Source organism: Bidens hawaiensis, unplaced genomic scaffold (assembly GCF_021521415.1).
Source record: "Bidens hawaiensis isolate Kalapana, Puna unplaced genomic scaffold, B.hawaiensis_p1.1 tig00020455_1, whole genome shotgun sequence".
Classification (NCBI taxonomy): domain Eukaryota; kingdom Viridiplantae; phylum Streptophyta; class Magnoliopsida; order Asterales; family Asteraceae; genus Bidens; species Bidens hawaiensis.
Window position 1 is genome coordinate 251,577 of NW_027493126.1, and position 14,526 is coordinate 266,102.

The following is a 14,526-nucleotide window of genomic DNA, read 5'->3' on the forward strand; positions in this document are numbered from 1 at the left end:
GTCAAACTCAACACTTTGCAAGGACTCAATTAATTTACCAAATTTCAAGTTTCATTCAACTCAACACTCATTAAAATGCAGATAAATTAGTTTACCCGAAGCGATATCTCGGGGGTTGACTTGACTAGACTTGACTTTTAACACATTCAACACGTCAATCGTCATTGAGCCCTTGACTTAAAAGTTAAAACACAACCGAAACAAACACATTTACAAGTAAACGGGTCAAAATTCACAAATGTACTTGCCCACAATAAGTTAAAAAGAGAGTTAGAAGGCCAAAACAAACAACCATTAAACCATAAGAGTTGCTAGTTACCATTACACACTTGCTCTACAACACTGCAATACACAAAACCGGAGCCTCGTGACACTCCATAGGATCATCATATCATACCTTCGATTTCTTTTCAGTATTATATATCTCTTTATCGGCCAATCATTTCCATTCACACCCGCTTTAACCACCCAAAAATGCTGTCTTGTGACGAAAACTGCAAGTCCTGCATGCAGGTTAAAAGAAGTGGTCATTTGGGCTTACAGTAAGGTTGAAATCTGGTAAAGAACCCAAGTCCAGATTCTCAAGATCATCATATTCGGAACTTGCACCAGGTGCACAGTCAGCATTGGCATTCGATCCAGACAGAGGTGCATTATTTGGCCTTGAGTCACCAGCAGGGTCATTAGTATCAAGATTCTCGTTGCAGAACAATGAGTCATCGAATGCATCTAAATCAACTGCTTGTGAATCGTCTTCCCATACGGGTAACTCCACATTATTCTTATTTACAGCATTAGAAGCTGAAGGAAGATGTTTCTGCTCAACACACCACCCAGATTCCTAAAATAACAAATAAAAACAGTTAGTATTGTCACAAGAAAACACTGGATACTTGAAACAAGAATTAGAGGTGCTAAAATGTGTGGGTCGAGCGGGAAGGGTATTCTAGTCATTTCACACCCAATCCAAGAACCATGCATGTTACGCTTTCAAAATAGTTGGGACCATAAAGTCCATACGTCTAATTTTTCAAACTTAAGAACCAACTTGCAATACGGACCATAGCGATCATCCGAGTAATTAACTCTATTCTTTACACATTCTTCCAATTTATTTATCAATTAATATTTTATATACCAATACCAATTTATCCATGATTAAATGGGTCAAAATCAATACAAGTAAGAAGAATATACCAACCTGCAATGGTGACTTGTCAACATTATCAGCAATGACATCATCACAAAAAACAGATTTTCCAGGCCTGCGTGGATCAGGCGTGCCAACTTTTGGAGTTTTTGGACTCGCTGAACTCATCCATGCGTTTACATTTTTAACTACAACATTATTATCTGCCTTCTCAATATCTTTCTGTGACTGATAGAATATCTTTGCAACTACAAATTGACCATCTTGTTCATCTTCAACGGTTCCTAAATGATATTGATGCATGACCCAGTTCAACTTATAAGGTTTTGAACCCCCGGTACCAACCCCATAAAGGACCATTATCTTCTTCCAACCTATTTGGACTCCATTTTGCATAACGGCTTTTGTCTTCCCGGTTTTATGCCAACGAACATCCTTGGTCAAACTTGATTCTTGACAGATCTTGCGACGTTTTCTTTGACCAGTCGTGTATGCGTTTGAGGTCCTGTAAAAGAAATGAACACTGCTTCCATCTTTTCTAGTACCTGTAACATTTAGTCAAAAAGTTTTTAAAAAAAAAAAAAAAGTTTCTCAGTTCACTAATCGTGATGACACACCAAACAAAAAACCAAACATTGGTTCCAGAGTTTTTAAAACCATTCGGTTTCGGTTTTATCATTCAGATTTGAAATTGTTGGGCCAAAAATGGCCCAAAATAATTAATTAGGGCTAAATCTTTTTGTCAATTAATGATTAGTTGATTATTTTACATTTGGGTATCCAGGTTTACTATTTATAAAACCCTTCTAAATTACTTAGCATTCAAAGTTAAAAAAGAAAATTCATAAAAATAAATTCGGTTTTTGCTGTTTTAATTACACGCAAAGTTGAAACCGAACTGAAGATTCAGTTTTTACGACAGCATAAAACCAAACGTCGATTTTTTTGTTTGGCTTCGGTTATTTCGGTTACTAGTTAGTTTTTTAGGATTCATGCACATCCCTAATAAATGGGCTGATTCAAGTTATGAAGATACTAGCTTAAAAAAGAAACAGATGAAATGGGTCACAAAAGCCGAACGTCACCCAAAGTGTTGATAATGCATAAAACCTCAATAAACTAATTTATTCAAATATTAGATTATTATCAAATAATATACTTTCTGTAATCATATTTGATACTAAATATACATAAAAATTAAACTTTTTTGCAACACAAGATATCTATAAAAATCTTAAACAGGTAAACCCGACCAGACCTGCAAAGCAAAAAAAGTACCACTGACCCGAACCAGCTTTGACTTTTGACCCGTTACCCAACCCGTTCGAGTTCAACCCACGCACATTTCCACCCCTAATAAAAACTGAACACTGCATCACAATAACTCTGCTCACCAGGAAGATTTTCAGGGTGTTTGTAGCATATTCCTTCATCTTTATCGAGTGTAGGAATAAATTCATCAATGAATTGATGTGGCATTTCATTCCCGATACCACATTTGGCTGCCAAATGTTGTAGAAGCTCAACATCAGTCGGTTCAAACTTTACACCCATGGGAAGCCCGGGCCACTCAACCGCCACCTGTCATATAAAATGCATAGTTGCATACAAGAGATGAACTTTGTACTTATATTTTATATAATCAAACTTATGCAACTGTGACTGATCAATGAAAAAGATGGAAGCTTTCTTACATCACTATTATCAATCTTGTAATGGCATTTGGGGCATTCTTTATTTGCACCGCAGTCTTTGACTTGTTGCGTTAAGCGAAGATCAGGTGTTTTGACCTTTCTTGCTAAAGTTCTACCATTAACAATCCAGCTTCTACAACATTCAAAAGATAGATTATATATGAATGATGCTAGCTAAAGCTTAATATACACACTAAATGTATGATATGATAATAATAACTGGCATGATGATGTGGTGCTCAATACTCACTAAAGAGTAAAAATAATCAGAAGGCAAGTTTGATGTTACATGTTTAGTTCAATAAACCATTTGACGATTAGTCAATGCCTCTTAAAACCAAACTGAAATAAAAACCAAATTTTCGGTTCGGTTTCGGTTTTGCATGTAACTAAAGCCGAAAAAACAGAACCGAACTTATAGTTATTTATTTTTTATTTTAAATTAAGTCATTTATAACAATTAAGGGTTGCAACTTGCAACAAGCCGAGCTGCTCGCACCCGGAACAATAAAAGGCTCAAAACATGCTGAGCCGGAGCCTCAAGTAAAGCTCGTTTAGTTATCAAACCTTGTATGGGAAGCTCGTTTAGGCTCATTGAGCCTTATGTAATTCTAAGTTCACCTCTTTTGGACTTCTATACAATAATTAATTTCACACTCCACAGCTGAGCTCGAACAGAGCTTTAGCTCCTTTAAGGTACCATACAAGCTCGAGCCGAGCTTGATAAATATATAATTTAACTTTAACCCAAATATTCTAGGCCAAATGTATGATAACCAATCAATTAATTATTAACTAACAAACAGTTTTATCCCAAATTCACACCATTTTACCATTTTTTTCCTTTCAATCCCAAATGTCAAAACCGAAACCGAACAGTTTTCAAAAACTCAAAAACAACATTTCGGTTTTTGGTTCGGTTTTAGCCCAAAACCGAAACCAAACCGACACATAGACACCTCTAACATATTAAAATTTAGTTATTATTATTATTATTATTATACATCAATGATCAAAAGTGTCAATTTAGGTTATTGGCCAGAAGAATATGATAGTTGTAATCAATCAATCACACATATTATTATTATTATCAAATACACTGGATACTAAAATCAATAGACGAACCCTAATTAAAAAAATCATCATCATCGCAGCTGACGGTGATCGGAATGGAAAGAAATCGAATGGTTTACAACATTAATAATAATAATAATAGTAATAATAATAATGACTTACTTGGCCATTACTGGAAAGCAAGTAAGATCGATTGAAGGAAGATTGTTTAATAATAAATTACTTCTTATTCTTCTCCTTCTCTACTGAAGCAAGTAATGTAAATGTAGTGAAGGAGAAAGTGTAAGCGCGTGTTTATTTTATGCGCGTGAGACTGGAATAAGACGGATATGAGCGGGAAATTGTAGAAGGTGGGAGCTATGTCATCCGAACCTCAGCCTCGTACTCGTTTTCTTTCTTTTCTTTGGGAAAATAATTACAAAGAAATTAGTATGATTTTCTTCTAATTGGTTTGGGTCGACTCAACAAGTTTGAAGACTAAAATTGAAATGAGATTTGTGGTTACTCATGGCCATTATAAAAATAAGGGTTTTGAACTCGTGACACACAGCAAAGTTTGTCATCAAATCAATACATAATTGTTAGTTTACTTTGTCAATTATTATATATCTATATATAATGTTTTTTTTTGGGTTTAGAGACCTTATTTAAGTGGGGGTTTAAAGCTCTTGAATGGTTTCACTGGCCCATACACCGGTCCTGAATGTGGTATAGTGGTAGGAAATTTGGGATCTTCAGTTAAGACTCAAGTTTGGTCCCCACAAACAACGCTTTGAGGATGACATACGTGGCTCAATGAAGGAATCCCAGTATCAATGTGATATCTGGTTTGATCTTGAGGGTGTCTGGGTTTTACCACTAGTGAGCTTTCGGGCGTATGGGTTTTCCTTATAATTTGAGATAAAGTTGAGGCGCTTAAGGGCTATGTACGGCTAGATTGGACAGCTGACGATGATGTTTTTCTATTGGGTCAACCCGTACGAAATATCTAGATAATTATTTGTCTGTTGATTGTAAAAAAAAAAGGAAAAAAACAAGTTAGCATGTGTGACTTTTAAGAAAAACTAATGATAAAAAAAAATCAATATGAAGTTATTCAAACATGATATAAATCATAAATGATTATTTATATTCAATTATACCTCCATCTGCTCCTAATCTTACAAATTTTTTGTTCTCATGTTTTCAGATTCTAAACAAAAAGAAATTATAAAAGAAGGTTAAATAACTAAATGCCTCATTCAAAGCCTAAATCCGAACCTGACAATTGTTTGGTAGGGATGGAAAATTGTGGGACCAAGAAGTCACCTTGTTCTCCAAGTAAATTACATGGAAACCAGACCACAACTTAACCAAAGCATAACCCCCTAAACTTTAACATATTACACAAACAGCCCTTAAATTGTTCTTGGATCCCATTTTTTTGTATAAACAACTTGTTAAAAGAAGACAAAAAATTAACCAACTTTTGGTTGTATAAAGGCAACACATGGAAGCAGAATTTAAGCTCAATGGCTTTAGATAATGTGGGAAATATTCCAATACATGTGTAAGTGGAAGAGAATAAACATGACATATTGTGAGTTGGATAAATCATTTGGATTTTCACACACACACTTTTAATATAGGTTTTAATGTTTAAGCAAGCGTTTGTAGATTATATAGAAGAAGATGAGAGAGACAATACATTGGTTTAAATTTTAATTAAAGCGTAAGAATAGAAAGGAAAACTTGTTGATATTAGATAGTTCGCGTCTAATTCTAATCAGTATAACAATAATCATATGTCACACTCTGAAAAACTACTGATAAGATACGAAGAAGAGAAATACAATGCAATTAAATCTTCCTCCGATACCCGAGTGACTTATCGTGCAACTTTTATATCAAATAGACAGTTTTTTTTGTAAGTATTTCAAAAATAGTCATATGAAGCATTAAGCACAACTTAGAACTCTTTGAAGTGGAAAGTTAGATGAAAATGTAATATTATAAACTATTATTTACAAAGGAGCATCGGTTACATTACTGTATGGCAACTTATGAGTACTTAGTGTAACGTCCCTTCGATATTCGCTTATGAGGTCCGGGATCTCCTCAAGATACATCTTACTATGGGCTAGAGGTGAAAAAAAAACCCGGAACCGGACCCGAAATAAATACCCGGAACTAGTTTTTCTAATACCCGAGTTTTTTATACCCGACCCTACCCGTAGGGTACTGATAGGGTATGCATTTTGGCACTAAAACCCGAACCCGAACCCAAACCGAACCCGATTTGTACCCGGTAATACCCGAAAACCCGATTTGTACCCGGTAATACCCGAACCCGAAACCGGGGTTTTCCAATACCCGAAACCGGGTATTTCAAATACCCGATGTATACCCGAAAAATACCTTAAAAATACCCGAATAATACCCCTAAAAAGTGTAAACTTTTAAAAAATCCAATCTATACCAAAAAATACCGGAAAAAAACCCGTAAATAGGGTTTTTTCAATACCCGATAATAGGGTATTCAAATACCCGGTTTTAGAATACCCGGTGCTATACCCGACCCGAACCCGATGCATAGGGTATGGTTTTTAGAGACAATACCCTACCCGAAACCGACCCGATTACCACCAATACCCGATCATACCCGGACCCGGTTATACCCGAACCCGGTTCTATACCCAAACCCGGGTATTTAAAAAACCCGATTTGTGCACCTCTACTGTGGGCAGCCATGAAGTTGAGAAGAAAGAAATATAAGCGGGGGTGATTCAAACGACATGGTGGTGTTTGTGAAAATCTAAATTATTAAGCCAAATTGGGAGGGGTTGATGTTTTGTTTTAATTTTTTTTTTATTTTTAAATTTTCAATACGTTTTAAATGTAAGCGCGTGTGTAAAGGTGTATAAGAGTTGTATTTATACCTGTTAGTTTAGCTTCTTGCTACAATTGACATTCTGGTCCAACTGTATATCGGTGATGATGATCAAGGCATTGTGCTACCGGGTGAGTCAGCTCGAGAACATAATAAAAATATAAAATATTAATATGAACGGTTCACGTCCCATTAAAAAAATAAAAATATTATTATATATCAACGGTCAACACTAAATATAGATTTTATTTGCTTGTTGACACTTGACACAAATATATTTGGTCATACTTTTGGTCGCTAAAACTTGCGGCAAAACAATTTCTAATTATTAATGAAAACAAAGGAGCTAATTCTTGCTCTTTACAGATTATGCAGCAATCACATCTCAGTAACACAAGCACATTCACTCACAATCAAAACTGGGTTTATTCAATATAGCTTCATTGCCACAAAATTAAGCAACTGCTATGCGAAACACGCCGCATTCGAAACCGCACGCAAGGTGTTCGACGAAACGCCTCAAAGAACAGTGTATGTATGGAACTCTATCCTGAAACAATATTATAAACAGAAACTGTATATAGAAACTCTGCATATCTTTCATGACATGATACATGTTCAAAACCCTGATCAGGCTACGATATCGATTGCGTTAAACGCGTGTTCGGGGTTGTTGGATGTTAGTTATGGAAGAATGATTCATGGGTTTGTGAAAAAGAGTTATGAGATGGGTATTAGTTTGTTTGTTGGGTCTGCTTTGATTGACATGTATTCAAAAAACGGGCTAGTCGATGAGGCTTTAAGAGTTTTTGAAGAATACCCGAAACCGGATGTTGTTATGTGGACGCATATTATCACCGGGTACCAAAAAACGGGCCATTCGGATTTAGCTTTAGGGTTCTTTTTACGTATGTTAACGGATGCGCGTGTAAGTCCGGATTCAGTAACACTCGTTAGCGTTCTTTCTGCTTCGATTCGGTTACCGGATGTTATAACTTGTGTTCATGGATTTGTGATTAAAATGGGATTCGATAGTGATTTAACGGTGTGTAACGCTTTACTAAACGTTTATTCGAAATCCGGTTATGTTAATGCTGCTGAAATGATGTTTCAGACGATGAAACATAAAGATGTGATTTCATGGGCTTCTATGGTTTCTTGCTACGCGCATAACGATCTTGCTAATAACGCGATTAATGTTTTTAACGGCATGATGCGTAGCTCGGTTGAACCGAATTCAGTGTCGGTTATAAGTGCGCTTCAAGCGTGTGAATCCACTTGTAACTTGGAACAAGGTATGAAAATACATAATATCGCTGCAAGATTACGGTTCGAAAAAGATGTGTTAGTTTCGACGTCTTTGATTAATATGTACATGATGTGTTCTTCGCCTAATGAAGCTATTAAACTGTTTGATAAAATGCCTAAACAAGATGCAGTTTCTTGGATGGCTTTGATAACTGGATGTGTACACAATGGTATGATGTATGAATCAGTTAAGCTTTTTGTCAAAATGTTGTCGAATCGAATCCCGCCATGTGTCAATCTTATGGTGAAAATATTCGCAGCTAGTTCATCTTTAGGTATTCTTAAACAAGTTTTATGTCTTCACGGTTACGTAGTAAAACGCTCGTTCGAAGATAATAGTTTCATTAGGTGTTCACTTATTGAATCATACTCAAAATGCGGTAGCTTATGTAACGCGGTTAAAGTATTCGAATTTACTAAAAACAAAGATGTTGTCATTTGGAGTTCAATGATTTCAAGTTATGGAAGTCATGGAAAAGGGAATGAAGCTTTAAAATTATTTAACCGCATGGTGAATATTTCAAAAATAAAACCGAATAACGTGACGTTTCTTTCGGTTTTATCAGCTTGCAGTCATGCAGGCTTGATAAAAGAAGGTATAGAGCTTTACAACATAATGTTAAATAAATACCAGTTAAAACCCGAATCAAATCACTACGCAATAATGGTGGATTTGTTCGGGCGAACAGGGGATTTGGATACAGCGATTGGTGTTATTAACAACATGAAGGTACGACCCGGGCCCCATGTTTGGGGGGCGTTATTGGGCGCGTGTAGGATTCATGGTAACACAAAGGTAGGGGAGATTGCAGCAAGTAATATGTTATTGTGTGAGTCTAGTGATGTTGGTTATTTAATATTGTTGTCAAATATGCATGCTGTGAATAAAGATTGGGATAATGTGGAGAAAGTTAGAAATAGGATGGAAAGAAATAGTTTGACTAAAGTGCATGGTCAAAGTGTGATTGAGGTTAATAATGAGGTTCATAGTTTTACTGCAAATGATAGATTTCACACTCAAGTTGATATCATTCATGGGTTGCTTAGATCATTGGAAGTGATGACAAAAATAGAAGGTTGTTTGTATGATTTTTAATTTTTTTTATAGGTGATAGAAGTGATTAAAAACTAGCATTATTAATATTGCATTATTAATCAAGTTGTATAATTGTTTAGCAATTAAAGAATCTGGTGTCAACTGTACCAAAATGTAGTTGAGGTAGATTGTAATTGTGTTATGTGTATTTAGACATGTGAATAATTTTAAACGAGTATTTCAACCAATGCGTTGCGGCGGAGCGCGTTAAACAAATTACTTGTTCGAAACTTACTGTTTGTTGCAACGGGAACTAAGTCGGTATCAGCTTTGTTCATTGCTGTAAAAATTTGCTACCAAAGTTAAAAATCTAAAAGTTAATGTGTCAAGAGTTAGTTAGAAACTTGAAAGTAACAAAGTTTCAAAAGATCTCAAATTAGGTCACTCAACTTTAAATAGTGTTCCAATTAAGTCACTCAATTTTCATAATTTATTAAATTAAAAGTTTTAACATGTTTTTTAGCGTTTTTCTTTTTTGTCTCACATAGGAATCTTTTTATCTTTTTTTTTAATGTTGACGTTAAGTGGCGACGTGATTTTTATTTTTTATTTTTAAATTTTAAAATAATAAATGTTTATTAGTTTTTTTTAAATATAACTACATATATTGCAAATTCCATCCCCCACATCTTATCCCCCATTTCTTTCTTGACGCACAAAAAAATTGGTGAGACTCGATTTGAAGATTTAGTGACCCAATTTGAGAAAAATATGCACGAGGGACCTAATTGGAACACTTTTGAAAGTTGAAACCCATTCTATAAGATATTCCCGTTTAAAGAACACAAACTTTACAAGTTGGTTTTTTATATACTATTTATCATATTTTTCAAGATTATATAATATAGTGTATATACGGTCTCGATGAAAGTAAGTCGGATTGAATAATTAAAGAGTGAAACCCGAAGGCCGATTAACTGGAAACGCCATAACTAAATGACCCATTTAACTTGAACCATCCGTTTAAAAGTTGAAACGACTGATATGACGGGTAATACTAGGAGTGCATGTACAAAAACTTCATTAATACACAGACAAAGACAGATTAGATGCAATTTCCCACCAAATTCTTTACAAATTTCAATCTTTTTAAACCCTAAAAGAAATCAACTTCTAAGTAACTACCAGTAGTAGACTTCACATCCACATCCCCTGCCAACCCAACCGGCACATCCGGTGGCGTCGTACACCGGATCAATGCCCAATTCACGCTCTGAAAAAACGGGTGCTGTTTAATCTCCGTCGCCCTTCTTCGGTAAGCAAGCCGGTGCTGCGGTTCTTTAACCAACAACCCCCGAATCAAATCCCGAGCCGCAAAGCTAACCGAAGGCGTTTCGGGAAACTTCAGCGGGTGCCCGACAACATTAAACAAAGTGGCCCGATCACTCTCCCCTTTAAACGGTGTTTTCCCGAACAAAAGCTCGTAAAGAAACACCCCAAATGTCCACCAATCAACCTCACTCCCGTGCCCCTCACCCTTTATTATCTCGGGAGCTAGATACTCGTGGGTCCCGACAAACGACATTGACCGTGCACTTGTTGGTTCGGCTATGAGTTCCGGGAGTGGGATCATTTGGTTGTAAACCTCGGTCTTGGGTTTGTATAGTCTTTCTTTCTTCGGTTTACTGTTTGTGAACCGGGGCCCGAAACATGACGGTTGGATCAGGCAGGCTGGCTCGAGACAAGCGGGCTGGATGCATGAACCGGAGGCTTTTGGTTCCACGGTGGGGGTCATGAATCTAACGAGTTTCGGGTTCACAACGCATCTCAAAGAGAGATCGAAATCTGAGAGCATTATGTGACCGTCTTCTCTGACTAACACGTTCTCGGGTTTAAGGTCTCGGTAAATGATCCCCAGCATATGCAAATACTCCAAAGCAAGGAGGACTTCTGCTACATAAAACCTATACATAGAAACCACAATTTAACCATTAATTTAGCCAAAATAAAATTTTATGAATTTGGCCCGTTAGTCTATAAAAAAGATAACTAGAATCGGCTCGTTCACATGTAAATGGGTCATAACGGACACCTCTAACTCAGCCCGTATTGACCCGTTTCTTTTTAGCTATTCTTTTTCTATATTACTCGTTCGAATATAAAAATAACAAGAATGGACCCATTCACATGTAAATGGGTCATCATGGACACCTCTAACCCAACCGACCCAACCGACCCAACCCATTTTGACGTGTTTCTTCTTTAACTATTATTTTTTCTGTATTACCCATTTGAGTTTTGACTAGACAAAACATAGCTAAAATTGGCCCATTTACATGTAAACAGGTCATACTGGACACCTTTAATCGAACCCAACCCAGCCCGAGTTGGCCCGTTTCATTTTAACCATTACTTTTCTACATTTCATGTTTGACCATACAGAACATAACTAGAATTAGCCCACTCACATGTAAATGGGTCATTACAAAAATCTATAACCCAGCCCAACCCAGCCCGTTTTGACCCACTTCTTTTTAGCTATTACTTTTCTATATTACCCATTTGACTATGCAAAACATAAGGTCAAAATGGACGCCGTTAACACAATCCGACCCAGCCCGTTTTGACCCGTTTCTTATTAACTATGCTTTTTCCATATTGTTTGTTTGACTATATCATTTCCATATTACTCGTTTGACTATCTAAAACACAACTAGAACCGGCCCATTTACATGTAAACGAGTCATAATGGACACCTCTATCTAATCCAGCCCATTTTGACCCATTTCTTTTTAACTATTCGTTTTTCTATATATCCCGTTTGACTATACAAAACGTAACTAGAATCGGCCCATTTACATGTAAATGGGTCATAACAGTCACCTATAACCAAACCCTACCCTACCCTACCCTACCCAGCCCGTTTTGACCCGTTGAGGAAAAACCACAGCCAAAGCACAAGTGGAAGATCACTAACCTGGCTGCATGCTCGGGAAAATATCTCCTGGGCTGTCTTTGTCGAAGAGCATGCAAATCTCCACCATTACAATACTCCATCACCAAACAAGACAGCTTCTCAGTGTCAAAATGAGCATACAAAGTGGGCAAAAACGGGTGATCCAACGACTGCAAAATCTCCTTTTCAGTCTGGGCCCGCAAAAGCTTATTCCTACTCGCTAAAGCCGCTTTATCCATCACTTTCATAGCAAAATAATTCCCTGTACCGATCAACTCAGAAAGATAAACACTTCCAATATCCCCACACCCCAACCGCTTCAACTGCCTAAAATGTCTCATTTCCAACGAGCCCGTTTCGCTCTTCGCCCTCACAACTTGTATCGCCTCCCACCGCGTATCATTCTGCTTATGCGGCTTATAAACCGCACTACTATAACTACTTGAGCTGCTGTCATCGCTTACATCACTCCCCGTACTCTCCCGATATATACTCGTTTTATTACTACTCCCATTATAATCACCCGACACACTAGTTAGCCCGTTTTCAACGCTCTTCTCTAACGTACTCGAAAAGTCACCAACTTCTGTCAGTTCTGTACTAGTGAAACTTTCTTTAGCTTCTGTAAAATGTGTGTTTGAATATAAACTGTTCCGTGGGCTCAGATGGAACCCGTATGGATTATAACCCGGCCCACGGCCCTCGTTCGATTCACCCGGGCCCGGGCCCGGACCGTCTTTCGGGGTGTAATCATAAGTGGTTTTGTATGAAAATCTTGAACTGCAAACAGAATGTGTTGCAGATTTATTATTATTATTTAAATCCATCTAAACAACTTCAACCACAATTGAATCAAGCACAAATACACCCTGCAACAAAATTCTGATTATCAACACATTCATGGGTCAAATTGATCAATTAATCTTTAAATTCTTATCAAATTAAACTGCATTGAACGAATTACGAACGTAAATTCAACAGAATATGAATAAAATTGATGAATTTTGTTAATACGGTTCAAAATGCGTACCTGATTAAAGATTCATGAGTGGTTAAAGAAAGTGAGTGAATTGGGTGATGTCGATGAGTAATAAGTTGTGGGTATTGTGGAAACAATATTAAAGATCAAGACCCAGAAAGGATTTGAGTGAGAATTTGTTGAATCATTTGTGGGTATTTGTAATTAGAGGTATAAAGAATGTGGGTTCATTCTCACTATACAACAAGTTACAAGCAAAGGCAATATGCAAACACAGATTTTGTTCATGTATTTTACATATTGCCTCCTTGATGTTTCTAATTCTTTTTTTTATATATATGTTTTTTTTTAAAGAATTGGAATTTATCATTACAACCACAACCTACCGGGCGCGTTAACCGGCATCCAACACGTTAACAGCGCTGGACACGACGCATAATCAACGATGTACGTATGATGTGTCAACTGACGTATGATGCGTAACCAACGGTTGAATGCTAACCGGAAACAGACGTGTTATCGGCGTAACCGGTTTCGGCTTGCACCATTGTTGGATTTGTATTGGTCTTGAATCGTATCAGGAGTGAACTATCATATCTGGATCGGAACACGTCAGGGGGGGCTATGTAACACCCGTCAAAATTTTATACTGAAATATCAATTTTCAAAAAGTTGAACGGCAAAGTGTAAATACCCAAGATAAGAAGTTTGTGAATATAAGACATGACCATTTCGGGATATAAAAATAAAATATTTCGGCTTATATTAAACTATTGTTTAGAATGCGAAGTGACCGTTCCGAGGTTATGAGATATCGTCTTCTACATAGTTTATATGAATAAATAACACAGACACACACGCACACATATATACAGGATTATATAAAAGAGTTCAAATAAAAAATAATTGTTTTGTAAGTAGTGTGAGGAGACTTTAAAATAAAACACACCACGAAAATAAGACACTATACCATGTACAAAGGACACTATAATGTTTTTAAGAACAATAAATCTCAACCATTAGATTCTAGATCCAAGTGTCTAGATCTATTCTTATGTTTCTCACCAAACTAAATTGTGTTTGTCATTTGAAATTTGAAATATGTTAGGTTAAAGTTGTAGATAGATTAATGAAAAGTAAGATTTAGAAGTTTTTTTTCTTTTATCTTTTGGCAGGGTCGGCTCGAGAAAGCAAAAAAGAATTTGGGACGAAGTCGAAATTTTTTTTAGACCTTAACTAAAAGGAGTATTTTGTTGGGTTTAAACAATTTAAGTTTTATATGAGTTTATTTGGTTATAATTGGGTAGTGTAAAAAACTTTTGCATAAAAATACTAAAATAGGATGAAACATGTATCAAATGAAAGCAGAACCCACAACATTTGGGTTGGGAGTAATACCCCTTTACCACTAGACCAAACTAATGATTTTATATAATTGTGTTTAAACACTAAATATACAT

General features: G+C 36.4%; 3 protein-coding genes across 3 annotated transcripts; 1 reads left to right on the top strand and 2 right to left on the bottom strand.

The window, feature by feature from the left end:
* Positions 1-126: 126 nt before the first annotated feature.
* On the bottom strand, positions 127-4,130 carry LOC143560822 (SUPPRESSOR OF GAMMA RESPONSE 1-like). Its single transcript, XM_077049036.1, has 6 exons — positions 4,081-4,130; positions 2,845-2,977; positions 2,545-2,731; positions 1,202-1,695; positions 542-841; positions 127-503 (listed from the first exon to the last, which is right to left on the bottom strand). Exons 1-6 carry the CDS (start codon positions 4,086-4,088, stop codon positions 450-452), a joined length of 1,176 nt encoding a protein of 391 aa, XP_076905151.1. The 5' UTR covers positions 4,089-4,130; the 3' UTR covers positions 127-449.
* A 2,988-nt stretch (positions 4,131-7,118) lies between these two features.
* LOC143560823 (putative pentatricopeptide repeat-containing protein At3g01580) lies at positions 7,119-9,233 on the top strand. The gene has a single exon (XM_077049037.1). It carries the CDS (start codon positions 7,119-7,121, stop codon positions 9,189-9,191), a length of 2,073 nt encoding a protein of 690 aa, XP_076905152.1. The 3' UTR covers positions 9,192-9,233.
* Positions 9,234-10,200: 967 nt separating this feature from the next.
* LOC143560833 (protein kinase PVPK-1-like) lies at positions 10,201-12,914 on the bottom strand. The gene is made up of 2 exons (XM_077049042.1): positions 12,109-12,914; positions 10,201-11,095 (listed from the first exon to the last, which is right to left on the bottom strand). The coding sequence occupies exons 1-2, from the start codon at positions 12,912-12,914 to the stop codon at positions 10,288-10,290; spliced, it is 1,614 nt and encodes a 537-aa protein (XP_076905157.1). The 3' UTR covers positions 10,201-10,287.
* Positions 12,915-14,526: the final 1,612 nt, after the last annotated feature.